General features: G+C 40.2%; 1 protein-coding gene across 1 annotated transcript in view; it reads left to right on the forward strand.

Moving 5' to 3' along the window:
- Window positions 1-19029, forward strand: part of GMDS (GDP-mannose 4,6-dehydratase) — a 444874-nt gene that overhangs the window by 357838 nt on the left and 68007 nt on the right. The window contains exons 8-9 of the mRNA XM_059815329.1: window positions 4489-4607; window positions 13930-14026. Coding sequence (XP_059671312.1) covers window positions 4489-4607; window positions 13930-14026 — 216 coding nt within the window. The remainder of the gene's footprint in view (window positions 1-4488; window positions 4608-13929; window positions 14027-19029) is intronic.

Genomic DNA, 19029 nt, shown 5'->3' on the forward strand with positions numbered 1-19029 from the left:
TCTCACCAAGATGCTGGACTGGAAGTTAATGGTGAAACACGTCTACAACATACTCCAGATGCTCAAGACAAGCAGACACATCACAACCATAACGTCAGTGGCATGCACAGAATGTAGCTATATGAAGGCTGTGTTAGTCCAGCTTGGGTTTTCCCCTTCACTAGCCCAGGTGCAAACACTACGTAAGCAAAGAAATTTGGGCAGGGAGAAGACTCGTTCATGTTTTGGATATGTTGCCTGAAAATGGTGCTTACTACTGGCAGGGGTTTATATAGAGAAAAGGGAAGAGGGGAAAGATGAGAGAGGAAAGATTTTGGCAGAGGCTGTAGTTCAGGCATGCAGAACAGATATCCTAGCCCACATAATCATAAAAGTGTGTCCGCTTGCTAGACTTGCTACGTATCTCTCTCCGCTTAGGCTTCTGTCTTTAAATGTAAATGACATAGTATTGCCTTCAGACTTTGTGAGTCACTAGACCAGAGCCAAAAAGAGTTCAAATATGAAAAATATGTTTTGTTACATTTGCCATTAAAGGAGCAGTCTTATTCTAAGAGAGCCAAAGCCTGAGTTGTTGCCATAGTAGTTTTCTCCTCCTTTTCAACATTTGCCCACATCTTGTTAACTGGATCGAGCAAAAAATTAGGGATAGGGTGGCAGAACTGAACACAAGTAATTTCCTTACTTGCTTCCAGCCCATCCAAAAAAGCCTTTACAAAGAAATACAGGAAAATCCATGATTCTCCATTCCTGCACCAGAAAAATTCCTAAAATATATGACCTTGTGATGGTTAAAAGATAGCCAAGAGCCAAAGCTGGGCAATGTTTTTATCCCAGTTCAGCCATGTCATGGGTCATGTGGTTCAGCATGTGAACAGGAAGGTGAGAATGGGTGAACTTTTGCCTCAGTTGTGCAGTCCATCAGAGAATAAATGGAGCAAATCACTCTGCAGCTGTATTGGGAGGTGAACGGCTGAATACCTCTCACACAGAGGCCTTTGTGTTCTGGACATGATCTAGCATTATGATGGGACGCACTAGGCTGAGGCTTTGTAGCAATTACTAACCCATTATCACGCTAGAACATGAGATCATTTATCTTCTAATTCAGAGTGTCACCTGTTCTTCATTTGCCAGTCAATAACCATTAATTACTTTCAGTGGAAATTTAAACAAAGCTTTTCCCCTCTGTTAAAACCAGTAAGCCATTCAGTAATGACAAATAAACCTGGAGCTGTATCTCCCCCTTTCCTCTCATTCTCAGCCCGGAGTCTGGTACAATATGAACTCTTAAAGGAAATGCCTAGAAATTGATAGGTCAAGGGCCTTTATTAGTCTGATGTGGGGGGAAGCACATGCCTGGCACTTGCTGTAGGGAAAGCATATAGCTACTGCTTGTACACAGATTTCTCATTGGTTGTCGTGGGCTGTACCTGTGGAAATAAAGATTTGAATGCAGAGCTTGTTCAAAGATTTTTCTATCTTCTGGCTTGCCTTTGTGGTTTTTTACAGACTGTTCCTGCAGACCCATTCAAGCAACAGCATTTCGTCGCCTTCCTCAAAACAAAACAGAACTATCACTTAATTTGTTTGTAATTTTTAGCATGTTCCTTTTTTTCATACCTGATTTGATGGAGGTTAATTGTAAGTGCCAACGATTGTGAATGCCAGAAAAAATAAAAGAACCAGCAGTGATAGATTCTCAAGTAATCATTAATCTAAACATTCTTTCCTGGTAGGAGTTCAGGCAAAAATTGCTTTTAGCAACTCTATCTGCATTGTTTGATCACTGCTAAGTCGATCCTGTAGAAATTTACTGCAGTTGAAGTTGTATTTCTAAGACGGTGATTGCTTGCTCTTTGAAGGGGTAGACAAGAGTTGATACATCCAAATGCATAAAACTTGGTGGGACCAATTGTCAGAGGTTGTTTTTTAGTTAGCATTTCGTAGCTGTCTCCTTCAACGTAGTGCATGTTTTAGAGTGAAAAGAAACTTCCAACACTATTTTATATTAATACACAAAATTAATGTGTGAATATTTTAAATACTCATTGGATTGTTGAATATCTCAGCATAAGCACCCACACTAAAATTGTGTCCAGTGAATTACAATACTGAGATGTTTAAAAGTAAAGGGATGGCAAAAAAATGCTGTAAGACTGATCCTGCTTCTACTTAGACATATTAATACTACTTAAAAAAAGTGCTTAGTAAATAGCAGGTCCTTATGCTAATATTGCATATTTGGTCAATCTATGTGGCATTTGGAGGCAGGGGGTGATTTTTACCAATAAACCAGGTTTGGTTGTTACATCTCTCTCAGATGTAACTAACACTACAGTGCTGTGTATGTTTCAAACAAAGAAGGGCAAGACCTTGAATTCATTGTGTACAGCAAACATCCACCAAAGTCAGGAGGAGAACCACTGTAAATTCTGACACTGACTGACTGTCTAATCTTGGAAATCCTTATTCACTCAAATAGCGCCTTCTCATATGAGGAAGTTTCTTGTCTTCAGCTGGGCTGCTTAATGAAAGCTGAAGGTCTGTGAAATCAAGGACTAGGCTCAGAGAACCAGAACTATCAATTACTTATTTTAGATATTCCTTTTACCTTTCTGTGAAGCTGCTACTAGTGTGAATCCTGCAAGCTTGTCCAGTCATGAAGAAACAGGAGTTGGTGATTTACAGCAGCCTCTCAAATCAGCAGGGAAACCCCAATGTTCCAAGAAAGCTCATATGAGAGATATGAGTTAAGACATCTCCTCCCCAGAAGAGGAGTTTCATCAGCCAGACGGGTATTTCTGCATCATTGGCTAGGATGTTCAGCCCTGGAAAGGAAAAATAAAGTTGCTGCCATTGTCCTGCCCAGCAGGTCATATCCCTAAAGCACAATTAATGTCAAGGACTTACACAGCAGTCGCCTAAAATGCAGCCTTCCACGCACGTTCAAGAAGCAAAAAGGTTCAAAAGGAACATGTTAATAAAATCTTGTCAAAACTTTGGAAGATGCATAAAATAATAACTGGGAAGAAAAATGACTTGCAAATAGAACCATTTAAGTGGAATGTATCACCTTGCTATGCTGGACACTGATTTAGTAAGAATAGGGGGGAAAAAATTGAATATTTCAGGTGGTATTTACCAAGAGAAACTGAGCTGTCCCAAAGCTTTTATTAATCTGATTTGCAGAGTATCCACTACCATCAAGGGACCTACTAAAGTTGTTTTCTTTAAAGATGATGTGAAGAGGTCAATGCAAATAGCGTTGTGGATTACACTGTGAGAAGACGACAGTCCTTTTTACCATATGGAGAGAAAGTTGAATTATTTTGTTTTCCTTTTCTGCTTATTTATTAAATGAGGATCATGCCATACAAATATTCCCTTTTCCTCTCCAAAGGAAATGAAGTTTACATCATTTTGATTGATCTAAAGTAATAATTATTCTGTCCGCCTACAGCTCCTAGGCAAATAGTCCAGTCACTAGAGCAGTGGCTTGCACATCAGAAAACTGAAATGTACCTGCCGTGATACCTCAGACAAGTCACACGTGTCTTTGCGTGCCTCTTTTTCCATCTGCTTTCCTGCTTTCATGCTGACTTAGCTGGCCAGCCCTCTGAGATGGTGCTCATCCATCATTACTTGTTTGGGCGGGGGGGGGGAACTCTGTGAAAGACATTGCTGTGGGAAGTAAACCTGCTCCCCTGAAATGCAAATATGTTGACAATCCCATGAAGTTTTGTTTCAAAACCTATTGCGATTTTCGCCGCTGCACAAATGGTTCTCTGAAGGAGATGTTAATGGTTGTCTCACTTTTGTACCAGTGTTTTCTGTGTTCCTGTGTCAAAAGAAAAAGTTTCTGCTACAGTGCTTTAATATGTAACGTTCAGCACATATTCAGCAGGAATTTAATTTGGTCAAATACACTGTTGACTATCCTTAGTTACCTTTTTAATTACTTACTCTTAATTAAAATCTCAACTTAGCCAAAAAAAAGTGACAGAAGAAAGAGCCAAAAGGAGCCATATTTTTATGATTCAGTGTGTTTGATGTCGTTCTATAACAGACAGAAAACAGCACTCTGGACTAAAACATTACAAAATTTTGTTCTTTTCCCCATATCTATGACAATTCATGCAGTGCTTTAAAAAAGTGAATCCATGCTCTTGAGCACTAAACCAAGTCTCAGTGTTCAAAAGTAAACACATTAAAGTCTCCCCTGCAGAAACCCCTACTGTGAAACAAATTGAAAATCAAATACAGCATTGTTTTCTATAATAAGAAATAATTGAACTCATTTCAGAGTTGCACTGATCTAGTTAATAGCCACCATGTTAGGAAAGTGCTAATTTCCCCAGCTTGAGCTCTGTGTGTGTGTGTGTGTGTGTGTGTAGTTACTTCCAAATCAAAAAGGCAGTAATATAATATTATGTACCAAAGAGGCCAATGACATTTGCACTGAATCTGACTTTGTGTGTCTTTCCACAGGCCATGTGGCTGATGTTGCAAACGGATGAGCCAGAGGACTTTGTCATAGCCACTGGGGAGGTTCATAGTGTCCGTGAATTTGTGGAGAAGTCATTTAAGCACATTGGGAAAACCATTGTGTAAGTATGAATATGAGATAGTAGCCACAGGTTGAACATTTCTAGCCTGTTGCATTTGCTGTGTTACAGAGTATTGTTTCTCTACATTCTTCTTTTTCTCCCCTCACTTTCTAGTTTTGTAACATGCGAGACTTTTGGTGCATGAATGACTGCCACAGTGGTTATGTCTAGTGTTGCCCTCTAGGTCATAAGAAAAAGATGTAGGCTGGTACATCTTAATTTTTTATTCCAAGTCTTCATTCTCTGTTCTCCCATTCACTCCCCACCTTGGGGGACTGATCTCCAAAAATGTTAGTACTAGGGTGCTGTTCATCACCCTGCTGCAGAGGGGGTTTTTCTGCCCGAGTCTCTATTTTGTGCCCCCGGATCCCCACAGTCCTGCTCCCATCCTCTGTGATCTCAAGGGGTGACACCTGCCAACCCTGTTCTTTCCATGTGACAGCCCATCAGCCACACCACAAGGATTATGTAGTAACCCACTCTACATTCCTGTTAGCTCTTCTCCTACTAAGCCATAAAAATGTTGAGCAGTGGGTGCAGAATGTTTACAATGCATATTCCACATAGTTTGATTGAAAATACAAAATTCCTTCTCAAGGCCATATAATAAAACCAGGATGGCTTGGTGAGCGCTTTCTGTAATTTATATTTTTATTGTTTATTATTTTTTCAATTTCCCTCCTTCTGTATCTTCTCTGGGCCCCATGCATCAACATACCGATCTCAGCTGGAAAAGGGAGAGGAAAGCCACAGGCTCTTCCATGACGCTAGCGCCAGGGCTGTTCCTCAGGCCATCAAAGTCACTTGTGCAGCTGGTGAACTTTTGACAGGGCCAATAAGTTTTACTTGGGAACAAAAACTTGACAAATTCAATAAATATGCAGAAGTGCACAGATATATACAATATTATTTGAACAGCCAGTGGGTGGCTGGGGAGGTAATAACATTTTATCCTCAATGAGTTTTTAGTCTGGTTTCAATTTTTGGCATCAACTTCCAGAAAAAATTCTGACTGGGGAGAGAGAGACTGTATAAATAGAATTTCTAGCCCAAAAGCTCAGGTTTGGGAATAAGTTTCTCTCCATATTTTTAGCATCTCTTGATAGCGAGATGTCCCTGTATGATCACACATTGTCCCATATGCCTTAACAGTAGTAAGGTTTGACAGGGTAAAGGGGACGTAGTAGGAGCTCTAGTAATTGCTTTGTCTCTCTTACTTTTTCTCCTTTTTCTATGCATTCGCTTCTTGTGTTTATAAGCTAATTCTCCCTAGTAAGCATTGATAGGAATATGCTGTGGATTCAGTTGCTCCATATAAGTAAGAATTCTTGTGATTTTGAGAACTATTTTGTCCCTGTCCAGTGTTGTTTGCAAAAGCAAGAATGAATGTTTGGTGAACAACTTTTTTTTTGCATTTTGGTTACTTAAAATTAGAAACTGAAACTAGGTACGTCAGTACCAAGCTGAATGTCTTTATTTGCAGATGTTCTCAACATTGTAGTTTCTTCTGATGTCAATAAATTTATCCATTAGTTTAAAATTAAACTCCCTGCTTTGGTGTTGGCCTAAGAAGTCTCAGCATTTCCCAAGACTGACAAATCAGCACGTATTTTTCAGAAAGCAAATTAAACCCTTGAGAAAACCTAAAGAAAAGAACAACAATTACACAAATAAAAGTGAAAGTACTTTTATGAATAGCTTCTATTATAGCAAGGACATTAAAGGCTTACTTTAAATTTAGTTGGCCCTAACACACAAAATTTTGTGTCTCGTTTGTTTAATTTTTTGCTCACATATGGCTTCATGTGGTGGCCTGCATATCATTCATGTTGGTGGTTACTGCAGTTAGTGTTTGCATTTAATCAATCAGTCACAAGTTTCTCTCTCAGGGAAACTTACCAGTACGACTCCAAGTGATGAGGTAGGGCAGGTATTTTGTGTGTATAAAGGCATAGTTGCATTTTTTTTTACAAATCAATGAAAGTAATTTTCAAAAATTGTTCAAGAATCCACATGACATCTAGTGACATGGATTTTTAGGAACCTAAATTGCTTTAGAAATGGGGCTTGGGCTGCTAATCCCCCTGGCTCTTCTGAAATTTTTTTTCACTGTGAATAAGTTACTAATTCCTTAAACCATTTACAGGTGATATATAAATAGCTATACGTATAGGCACTGAAATGACATTTTAGGTGCTAATGATAATTTTGTTGCTGATCATTTTGACAGTGGTGTAATTCTGATCATTTTAGATATAGTCTAGCCAGATAAACCAGCCGTTCCTTCCCCCTGCCCCCAGGGTGGGGGTAGTGTCACAACAGACCCACCACGCACCCCGTAGCCTTCGTTCATCATTCAAATCACACTAGATGTAAAATATTTCTCAGGATTTGGAAAGTTTTGTTAAGAACCTCCATAATTTTTCCAGGTGTCAGCCCAGCCCATCCCTTTTCAGCGCACACATGCTCTCTCCTTACCCTCTCCGGCTTCTTGGCCTGCCGGCTGGTAACCTCTCACATTCTTTGAAACCCCCAAGGGCTTTCTGCTCCCACCTCCTCCAGTTTGAATACATCTTCTTCAGGGAGTAGCCTGGCAGCAAAATCCTCCCTTTTAGCATTGTGGGACCCCACTGGTGAGTCCCATTGATCTGTTTCTGTCTTTACAATTTATGAGGCAGCTAAGAACCAGCGCACCAGAGTGCAATTGCTAAATGAGTTCCTGCGGGGATGGGTGCTTTCTTCCTACCTCCCTTCCTCAAAGTTTGGTTGAATTGTTTGGTTGTTTGGGGTTTTTTTTTTGCAGGGTTGCAGGTATTACAAATTTTGCAATCTCAAAAACTTCTCTGGGAAATTTCCAGCAGCCCTTTCCACTGCTGTAAGTGATGGCACAGCTTCCCAATATTGCTGTACCATGCACCTTTCAAAATTGATGGAATGACGGAGTAATTGGCCAGGAGGGTTGTCGTGGCAAGCAGCAGTTGGCAGAGCTCATAGCACATCTGAGAACACAGGGCACGTGTGCAGGGGCTCTTAACCATCCCTACTTTGTGCTTTGGCAAGGAAAGTTGCAAATGTAACGGTGTCTTAGCTGTCACACCTTGATATTGCAGTAGAGAACAGGAAGAAAAGCAATCCTGGCTGCCACATCAATCAACTAGAATATTTATTTTAATTTTTTAGGTTTTTGTCTTCTAGCAATTCACATTAACTTATACAGCTGAAAATCCGGGACAGCCTGAAAAGTCTTTCCAAGAAGATAACATAATACTCTGTCATAGCCAGTCATTAGCACATGTCAGGACTATGTCTTCTAGCCAAAAGAAGAGAGAGAGAAACTTTACTACATTTTTGTAACTAATGAAATGTACAGCTGCAATAAGACTGGTTCTCTCTCTGAAATTGACTGTAAAGTGTACACAGAGGTTTATCTGCTTTGTGTGGGTTTTTTCTTCTAACATTTCTTTTTCAAGGGAGAAATTTCAAATTATATTTATATAGTCCTCTGAATCATTCAAATTCAGTCCTTTGTACTAACAGGAAAGCCTCAGAGCTACAAATATTTTCCCCCTGTAAGGATTACGCTTTTTTTCTTTTACTTTCCCTTCTACTTATTACTAATTAAGTAGTACTTGGGGGAAACACTTCCCGCCTATAATTTGAACTACAGCAGGGTAAACGAAACAGGCAAACGCTTGTCTTGACTAATTTTCTGTCATTAATCTTATTAAATTAGAACAGGATTGCAAAGATAGCCTGAAACCACTACAGCACTCAGAGTTCTTTGCAGAGTGCTACAAAGACTGCTGTCTGCAAATGTGGAAAGAAGAAAGGAAAAGAGAAAAAAAAGAAAAAAGAAAAAACTGTTCAAGCAGTGGAAAGATTTATTGTAGTTTTTATTAATATAAAAATACATGCACATTTGTTACAGAAATATTCATTGCTTCCAGTATCAGAATTAATTCAGTAAAAATGAGTATTTCACTCTAGTCATTTGGCTCTGCATACAAATTTTATCTTAACTAACATGCCAGTTGGTCTTATAAGAGATCACTCTAAAAAGGGAAAGTTTGCAGATAACCTATAAGGTCTAATGAGGTGAACTACTAGCAGAAGTAGAGCAGTGGCCTCTTCAGTGACAGTGAAGGTTGAACTGAAATTGAACTGAGGGAGGAGGGGTTTTCTGGTTTGTTTTTTTTTAACTTTTTACCTTAAAATGGAAGGTTGGGTTACAGAAACACATGAGATTTGAAGGACTGCTGTAAGAATGGAAAGCCAACAATATGTTAGTAATGGTACTGTGAGGAGGTGGAAGAGGAGCCATCAAAAGTCTCATCAAAACAGCTGCTGTTTCCAGTCTGGCTTTTGCCCACCAAAAATTGCTGTCTGGCCAGTGCTATGTGTTGTATTTAACAGCTCAGGGAAATCAGAAGCTTTCAGATAAGGAGGAAGGGAACAGAATCTCATACAGAAATTGGAGACATTTTGTAGAGTGATGGGTGAAAGGAACCCAGCCAGGTCAGTGAAGAATGCTGGCGTGGGTGAACCCACACAAGCAAGGGTCCTCGTTTAGGACTGCACCACTTTTATCACTGTTCTCACTGTAGAGTATATGTTTTAGGGGGGCATTTAACCCACCTCAGCTGGAGAATTAACTCTTCCAGCTGAGCAGGCTTGTATTACTTTCTTATTGATACAAGGTTTTATCTGTAGGCAGACCTAATAACTGTTTCAGAACTCAAATTAAGGTTTGAAGACTGTAACAATTTAATTATCTGATTTCATACATCATAAGAGGTATGAAATCCTCTATCCTCCTATAGGAAGACTAGGTGAGAATTAAATGTGGTGTTTCATGGGAAATTCCACTTCCCCCCCCCCCCCCCCCCCCAATGAAATGAAAATAATACTCACAAATGCAATTTGGAAAAATATCTGATTTCAGGTCAGCTGGACTGCTTTGTTTCTCTTCTAACCTCCTTTTAAAGAACGAATAATTTAAAGATAATTTTTAAAGCCATTCTGAAAGAAAAAAAGACCAAAATTTTTCCATTCTGAAAATGTCAAAGTATCTTTTTTAGATATTGTTAATATAATTTTGTTTCAGGTTGACAGTAATGGAACTTACTTGAAAATAAAACTTTTCTTTCCAGAATGTTTTGATTTTCACAGAACATTAATATTCTTTGAGAAAACATTTTCTTCTCAACACCAACTTTCACGATTTGGAGTAAACAGATAAGAGCTTCAAAAGTCTTCCAATGAACTGGAAAAGAAACGAAACCAAAAAATAGGGAGCCTAGCATGTATTCTTTTTTAAAGTCTTGTGATGTGGGGAGTCACAATTTAGATTTCTGAAACCTGAGCTTGACAATGCTGGGACTGTAATAACAACAATAGCATTGTTTTAACCGTGTTCCTTTAGTGAACAAACACTGAAGACCTGATTCATCAGAGCATTTGAAAAAAATTTTAAGTACACCCCTCTGTGGTAGTGTACTTGTTCTTTAGATGTAAGCACAAGGTTAAGCTATCCCTATATCCTTGATTGCTTTGATGCATCAGAGCTGCTGGCAAGGTTTGTGGTTGAGTTGGTGGCAAAGGAACATATGAAGATGCATATTTAAAGTTTTCCTACAAAAGATTACTTGAAAAAGACATTAATGGTCTGTTACATTCTGCTGGTTTTGCTGTTTACAAAGTGCCAGGACAGAATGAAGTGCTTTGGCTTAACTGTGTGTGTAGCAGCAATCAAATCCGAAAACTCTACACAAATAGTATCTCATATTAGCTGTGGAGAAAGAGCAAAATTTTCCTGAAATTTTATTTTTAATGAATTTATTGGTCATTTTCAAATGTGAAAATATTTTCTGTTGGCATATATTTGATCTAAAAGGTGTACGTGATTGTTTTATTTTCCGTAAAGAAGCTGAGCAGCTGTAGCTACTAGTGGTTTTGAATATTTTTAAAAATGCTGTCAGTTCTGTTTCTATGTAAAGATGAAGCAAGGAGATGAAATGCATATATTTGTTCAGTTTATCTGTGTTTTTGTGAAAGGTTTCATTTTTAGTTGATTTCTTCACCACCTCAAAAATATATGTACTTTGCCTTGTTTGCTTCTCAGTTACAGCCATTTGGACCATTTGGTCCATTGCAGTGCCACTCCCACCCCCCACCCCCCGATTATCCTGGCTCCCCTGTGTCCTTCCCTGCCCACCTCACACCCCATTGGGTGGGTACCCCAGCTCTTCATCCTCAGAAAATCCTCTACACCTGTGGATGTTTTTATAGCTTGAAGCTTGCTGTCTTACTGACTAGTTATAGGAAATGAAAAATAATTGGAATCTCCAGAATTGAGGAGGAAAAGGAGCATTCATCACTGCTGATAATAAGTATTATAACAGTAGCGATCTGCAGATATGGAATTAGCCTTAAATTAAATGCAGTCCATTCCTTTGTAAACCCAGAGTGTAAAAGCTCTTGAGGTGAAGAACTGTTTAAACAAGTAAATTTGCATGTGCATTTGAAATGCGATTAACTTAGTTTTATGGAAATTTCTGAGGTCAGTGATAGTAGTGGTATCCACCAGAGTTGACAATGACTATTGTCCTAAGCAACCCCAAAGCACCTATCTCCAACAGTGAGGCACTCGACGTGGAAGCGTAGATGCAGAGGGCATCAAACCCGCCTTGTCAGTAGCAGACGCGTGGTCTCGCGCATCCTTCTCCGGGTGCAGAGCGTTCTGGCGTATGGCTGATGCCATCAACGATGACAGCAAACCCGTCCTTTGCTTCAGTGAGAGGGTGAAGCTCCCCAGTGTGGGGCAGGCAATGGTCTTCCTGTAGAGGGTCGTTGCCTGCAAGCTCTAGGACCAGCATTTTGTGAAAAGCCTGCGCTAAGCCAGCAGGCACCTGCCTGGAAGCTTTGACACCAGCTGGGGCTGGGGGGATCCACTCCCCATCCTCTATAACTTTAGCCCAGCCCTAATTAGCCAAACTTTCTTTAGTGAGGGATCCTTTGCGTTTCCCGCAACTTACACAAGGCTGTTTCCTTGCCTACTTGGGCATCCGCCCTAAGGAGCAGAAAGCTGGGTAGTCCTTGTCGCTGGAGCTATCTAAAACCACAGCAACGTGAGGGTTCCCCACGCCTCTTCCACCACGCTCGTGCTTCAGCATAATCTGGCATTACGTTTTCCAGTTAACAATTCTGACTGCAATTTGACTATAAATTAAGGAGGGGTTTGGTGGGGTTTTTTTCCCTTTCCTTGTGGTTAGAGGAAGAGGGGAGGGGGAACTGGTTAGCAAAATGGATGTCTTGCTCCTGGTGTTAGGCTGGCCCCCACGCAATCCCTTTTATCGGCAGTATGGTGTCCCCAGCTGTGACCATCGAGGTGCCAGGAGTAATTAGAAGTGTGGCTATCAAATGCTACTTTGTTCACAATGAGAAGTACTTCTTTTTCCTTGTGAACTTTTCACATTACTGGGCTGAACAAAACGGGTGGAGATTTCTTCTTAAGCTATTTCTATTGTTATATAACTTTGATAGCGACATTAAGTGAGTCTTTACTGCCTCGGCCGAGCCTTCTGGAGCCTGTTGGGTGTTAAATGGGGTTCTCTGCTCAGTGACCTCCAACAACAACTGACGTCTCCTGATCTAAGCGCTTCCTGTTGTTTTACTGGTGACGGTTAGTTTTCTATTAAGCTCATTTGAGTCCTGCACATTTTTACCCTCTGCCCTTTAAAGGGAGGGACTAATGTTAGTTTTGGCTTCTGAATGAAAACTTTGCTGTTCAGGCTTACAAACAGAGTAACTGTGAAAAAGAAAGAAAGAAAATTTAAATTATAAATCATCTTTAGCATCATGACATGACTATTAACAGCTGACTTCACTGTGGCTATTATCTGTTGGAAATTATTTCAATGTGAAGTGTTCCCAGTATCAAGCATCCTACAGGCTTTGCTAGTCATCCAAAAGTAATGAGTTGTGCTTAAATAATTGTGGGATTTAAAAACTAGTAATAATGCATATTTGGTATTTCCTTCTGCCTCTTGGTGTTTTAACCTTCATGGGTACACAGAGGTCACATTTTCAGACTTTCCTCCTTAGCCCTCAGGGCTAGAAACTCAAAAATGAAGGCTGAGATTGTCAAAGAATTAAATTCTTCTAGGAGCTTCGGGGGTCAGGGGAGCAAGGAGAAATGAAATCTGTGACAAAATCCCAAGAGCTGGCAGTACAATTAGTAAGTGGGAAGCAAGGGGCACTTTTCTTCCGTTGCTGGTGACTGAGGCTGAATAGTCTAAATCACCATGCTGATTTAAATTACATAGATCTTGCACAAAAAATGTAAAGGATTTCATCACTACACTTTTATGCCAAGCTTGTTCAGAGCCCCATGATGTATACTTAGAGGCAAAAAAGCAAAGAGAGGGTAGAGTTTCAATCATAACTCTGGATTTTGTACATTAAATGGATTGGGTCTGATGCACCAATGTACGTTCCTACACATGTCATCTGAAGCATTTGTTTTGAGAGGGAGCATTGTCCTCAGGCTTCCAGGCTGTAGGCTGGCCTCTCCAAAGGCAGAGCTAGTCACCCACCAAACCGTTCTTCTGCTGCTGCTCCCGAACTTCTAGACCAGGACAGTTGCTAACAAAACAGTTCACAGTGCAACCAGATCACATAAATTACAGCAAATTGCAGGCTGTTCAACACATATGAAACTAATTTGGACAAAGTAGCTGGCTTTCAGCTTACAGGTAGTAAGTGCTGTTTACAGTACATGTGTGTGAAGTGCCATGTTGAGCTAGGACCGAAAACTCAAGAACTGTTTTTGTTTTGTTTTTCTTAGTTAAGCACAAATTAAATTATGCAGCTTAATGCTATTCAAACAGAGCTTCGTGTCCATAAAATTAACAGATTAAAGAGTTCCTGAAAGTATTGGCCAAAATACAAGAATTAAAAATATTTTAAGAAAACAACTTTGAACCAATCCACAAATGAAAAACCTCACTGTCATATTTATTTGCAGATACATGAGACATTCTGAAATCAGGACGTTTTATTTTCCCCTAGCATTATGCGTTTAATTTGGAAGTCCTGTATTTTAGACCTTCCACTGAATCAAAAACCAAAACAAAGAGACTTCAAAAGCCATTGTTGCTCCATTCAAGTCTAAACTCTGCCTTTGTTCCTATAGCTAATGAGTATATACTGTCCTGCAGGGAGAATTGACACCAGCCTCAAGTAAATGAAAGCAGGCCAAATGTTGGTAAGATCAGAGCACTAAAGTAATTATGGGTTGATTAAATGTTTATCTTCTTTACAGGTGGGAAGGGAAGAATGAAAATGAAGTAGGACGATGCAAAGAGACTGGCAAGATTCATGTGACAGTCAATCACAAGTACTACAGGCCAACTGAAGTGGTAAGAAAATGCCCTCTCTTAGCTTTGCAAATGAATAATCCAATCACTCAGCCAATAAATTGCTGCATTTGGCCAGCAGTCTGTGAAAACGGCTTAATTGCGCTCCTGCTGCCAGCTTTTAGAGCTCTAAATTAGCCTGCTTGTTGGCCCCCTCACAGCCAGCTACCTGGGAACAAGCAGGCAGGCAGCACTGCCCGGGAGGAGCGGGTTTGCCCTGTCACAGAGACAATACTCTGCTTTGGTCACCCTCTCTGAATGTGAGAGGGGATGCTTAGGGGGGTGAAGCATCACCTTATAGGAAACAAAACAAAGTGTAAAGCAACTTGCTGTTCCTTCTGGTCTCGAATGGACATCTGGTCATTTCTCTTCCAGCTGCAAGAAGGTAAAGCAGAAACAGGTGGGCACTAATAGGCTTGATTTTTAAAGTACCTCCTGTGTCTTCATGACAGTGTTTCAACTCCATCCAGTGAGTATCCCCTGTTCAGCTTAGATCTTAGTGGGTACCACAAAATGTCCATTTTAGAAGTGCACGTGTGCTTTGTTTTCTCAGGTGCTTTGCAGGGTCCCACTCAGTACATGATCATTTGCGGAACACATCTTTACTCCCTGGAATGCCTCAATGAAGTCTGCTGGGGGTGCTCAACCAGCACATGCTGCTAGCAGGATCAAGCCACTAACCCCTGTGCTCAGATGGCCTAATGAGCATGCTAGGAGACAGAAAAACACCAACAGTAGTTCCAAGTCAGGCAGGATGGTGGCGACGCACAGAGGTGGTACAGGATGGAGCCTGGTTTCTGGACGCAGGGAACAATAGCCCCAATTGTGCGATGTGGGAGTGGGTGTGCCCAGGAGAGGATGTTCTCCTCTCCTGGGGAGGGTGATACCAGCCCCGCCAGCTGCTGACACAGCATCGGCTGTCTGTCCGTCCGTTCAGAAGTGCTGGCTTCAGCTGCCTGATTCAAGCAAGGTGCGATGAGAGCACGTTTGTCTTGACACGGATTGCAGGGTGGGAGTGGGGAGCTGCGTGTGTGGAAGTGGACATGGGTTCTAAAGTGGAGATTCAGAGGGGAATAGAGACTTTCATGTTAGGCAAAAAAGGGCTGGGCCTGTGTATCAGAATCAAACTCTAGGAAGTCATTAAGAGCTGTCCATCATTTTGTGCTTTGGTAAGGTGTCAGGATGATAAGGAGGACACAGAGACAAAAGGACTTGCCAAACAGGAAAAGGACACTTGACCCAACAAGTCTGTGCTTTGTGAGACCCACTTTCCTGCTTTGTCATACCTCTTACTAACAAGTATATATTCAGTCCTCAAAATTCATGGGTAGTATGTAGCTATTCTGAAGCCCTCGATGCAGTTCCACCTTATTCATGTGCTCAGACATTTTCTGCTGAAATAGTGGTGCCCATGGTCTCCGCTCTGTCCTTATTGGTCTCTTGGGAACACAATTTCTGGATTTTAAGTTCAGCTCACTATACGCTTCTCCAGTTTGGGACAGTGCATAAGCACAAGTCCATCAGGAATGCTCATGCAATTGCTAGTGGTTCCATACACGAGTATAGGAATGTATTCAAATACAGAGTGGATATGGCCTTGAAATAACACTGCATATAAACTTAAGTAGACATCTGATGTTTATCTGAAATTATCTGGTCTGTCGTAGGCCACCTTCCCTTGGGGTCCATCTCTTTCTTCCACTGCCCCCATCTTGCCTTACGTTTAACACAGTCCCTACTTGGTTCCTGTGGAACCCAAGAAGGCTGCTCAAGCATGATCAAGGTAGAAGCACAAAATGGATTTTGAAGTATCTTTGCCTTAAGGAATATGCAGATGAACTGTGAACAAACTCCTCTATGAAGAGATGTGGCATCCATGTCCTGCAATCAAAGTTTCCTTTTTAGACCATCTCAGGATTGGTAGCCAGAATCACTTTCATTTTTTTTTTAATTCTGATTTTATTTCCATTCCTTATCAAAGGCAGGCAAGCTTCTGTTTGTTTCAGTCAAGGAATCACATCTGTGCAGTTCCAAAATGCCAGATCAAAATCCAATCCATTGTGAGAAAGCAAGGAAAAGCAATGAGCGAACTGAAACGGACTGACAGCACATGTCCCCTCCTGCCACCCTTACCAAGACCGCTGAAGGCAAGAAAGCCTCAGGTTGACATTTTGGAAGGAGGCTTAGCCAGATCAGTTAACAGGAATTCTGCTGTTGAATCCTGGTTGACACAGAAAATCTGATGCTCAGATTCTCATGTCTTATTTGGAAACGTTTCTGTATGTCTGTCTCTCTAAAATTTAACATGGTATTCTGGAAAGTGAAAATAAATACCATTTAATCTTATGTACAGTCAGTTCTGACAGTGCCAATACATTCATTTGAAAACACATTTGTTTTCTTCAGTTAGTGATCCCTGGGGTCAAGGCCTCCCATTGAAAAGCTTAGCTGTACTGAAGAAGAAACCTTGAAATGTGAGACTGTCTTCTGGTCAAACTAAGTAGACCCTTTGAATGCCTTGACTCTAAATCTCTTCACTCTGCTTTTGACTGCTTTGGGGCCCCCTGATATTTACTGGCCTTGGGAATTGTTCCTGCTAATGCTTCTAATGCCTGTCTCCCTCCTTCCCTCCTTGCGTCTTGCCAACTACAAACCTGTCGGTATCATTTCTTTTGGCTCATATCGAATTCCTATCAGTATCTATTCTAACCCTTTTTTAATTGTATTTGGAGACTCTAACCTGCTGCAAGGATTGTGGAAAAATGTTTACTTCTCCCTTTCTTAGAATCAGCAGTTTTCAGAGGGGCTTCATGACAAGTTTGCTTTTTATACTGAACTTGATACACGATGAAAGATGCTTTCACGCATTTTGCAGGCTTTTTTAGCACATGGTTAGTAAGGTCATACTTTATACTCATTCGCTCTCCTAGGCACGTAAAGATAAATTTTCACTACAGTTTACTCACCTGTAAAACATAGGTACATCAGAAATTATCTCACTAGTCTTTTCTACTTTTGTTATAATCGGCATGTTCACATTGTAGGTAGCCAACTTAGTCTATGCTTGGGTTTAAATAATCTATTTGGTATTCACAAAAATAATATTAAAATCAATTTAAAATTTCTTTTAAAAGTTAAAACCAAAATTCAATGAGCCACCTCAGTCAGCTGGAAACAAGCAGCCCTGCAGCACAGGATGTCAGAAGCATCAGGTCTCTCAACCCCTGAAGTTGGGTAATTTTTAGAGAATTAGGGGCTGTCTTTAATTTTCTTATCTTTCAGCAAGGTAATTACTATTAATTTGTATGCGGAAATTTCCCTCCAAGAATTTCACAATTTCTTCTAATCAAATTATGCCCATTAAGGTGTTTGAGTAAAATTGCCTCTATTATTTTTGCATGGCAGATATTAAGCTAACAGTGCCATAGGAGCTTGCTTCATTTCATTGCCCTTTCCTACAACAATGAAGATTAACTCCAGGTCTCACTGGTTTGTCCTGTCATCACAGAACTTAAGATGTATGTATCTCTTAGTTAGGAGTTTATGTTACTTTTTAAAAGGGAAAAAAAAGAAACCTTTCAACCGTATGTAAAAGTTGTTTTTCTTCTGAATCTAATGCTCTGCATATGTTACAGGAAATTCTTCCCCTTCCCTCCCACCTGTTTCTGCAGTTGTCCTACAGCTTGGCTAGGATAGGAACTGCAGGTTGTATTTGTGCATCACATTTGTTATGGGCTGGCATGGCTGTAACTTTGAGGATACATCAATGCAAATTTCCTTCCTTTAAGCAAGCCCTGGAAACTCTGTCACAATGTGATGCTAATATTTAAGCAGTCTTCTAGCTTCTTATTATTCTTCAAAGAAAAAAGGGCATCCTAACTTGCTAACTTCCTTTTGTTATATGCCTTAAGCAGTTAAGTATTTTTCTCCTAGTCCTTTCTAGCACTGATATAAATGAAACTCCATGTAATGGTTAGGAGAAAAAACTCATGGCAGTGTCAAAAGATACTTTGTCCTTCTGGGATTATTTCTTTAAAACTGCTCTTTCTAACTCCTAAGAAGTTCTGTATCCCTCTTTACCAGGTAGTTTACTTTTCAAAGGATTGTTTGTTGTATCTAAATATCTACAGATATACATATAAAAGAAACTTCCCAAGTCTTCTATGTGTTGCTTACCCTAAACTTTACATCTCTACTTAACTGCATTTGGCCTCAGTTGCCCTTTTTCCTCCTTGGAATTAAGCAGGATGGCTTTAAATTTCAGTCTCTTCAGATGTTTTTAAAAATTCAGCTCTGTGTTTCCCATGTTTCATAGGATTCCAGTAAAAATTCCTTGGGGCATATCACATTCTCCCAAAGTCAGCTTTCTTAAAGTCAAAAACATTTCTGAACTCCTCTAAGTGTTCCTGCCCTAAAGAGCATTTAGAGTCTAATGAAACCATGATCACAAAACCCTAAATGCCCCACACTTCCACTTCAGTTTTCATACAACTTTCATTTCCTACTCTTAAGTTCAGAGCCGCCTGTGACTGTAAACTGTTCAGATGTCTGCATGAGGAAACATGTGCTTCCCTTCCTCAAGGATCTTTTTGCTCATCAATGTCAATATGTGGCCTGTATTAACACTCATGAAAATGAAATGGGAGCATTCAAGGAAGAATAATCTTCAGATTATTTTCCTGTCTATTTTCCTCGCTAGCAGCCAGGTAAAGAAGTTGCAAGTTGTCATAATTCTGACAGTCTTACCTTTTTTTTTTTTTTACCCCTCCTTGTGCTGAAAATGTATATCAACGTCTGAAAACTACTGCCTTGGTAAATTATTACCTCTGTTGTCCTTAATTCTCCGCCAAGCTGACTTTGCTGCTGTGTCAGCCAAAATGTTTATATCTTTCCTTACTTCAAACTGAACATTATCTCTGCACTGCTTTGCCACCCTCTTCCTTTTATTTGTCTCTCCTCCTAATAAAACCTGCGGTAGATTTTTTGGGGTTTTTTTTGTTTTAGTT

The sequence above is a fragment of the Gavia stellata genome, chromosome 3 (genome assembly GCF_030936135.1).
Source record: "Gavia stellata isolate bGavSte3 chromosome 3, bGavSte3.hap2, whole genome shotgun sequence".
NCBI classification, from domain to species: domain Eukaryota; kingdom Metazoa; phylum Chordata; class Aves; order Gaviiformes; family Gaviidae; genus Gavia; species Gavia stellata.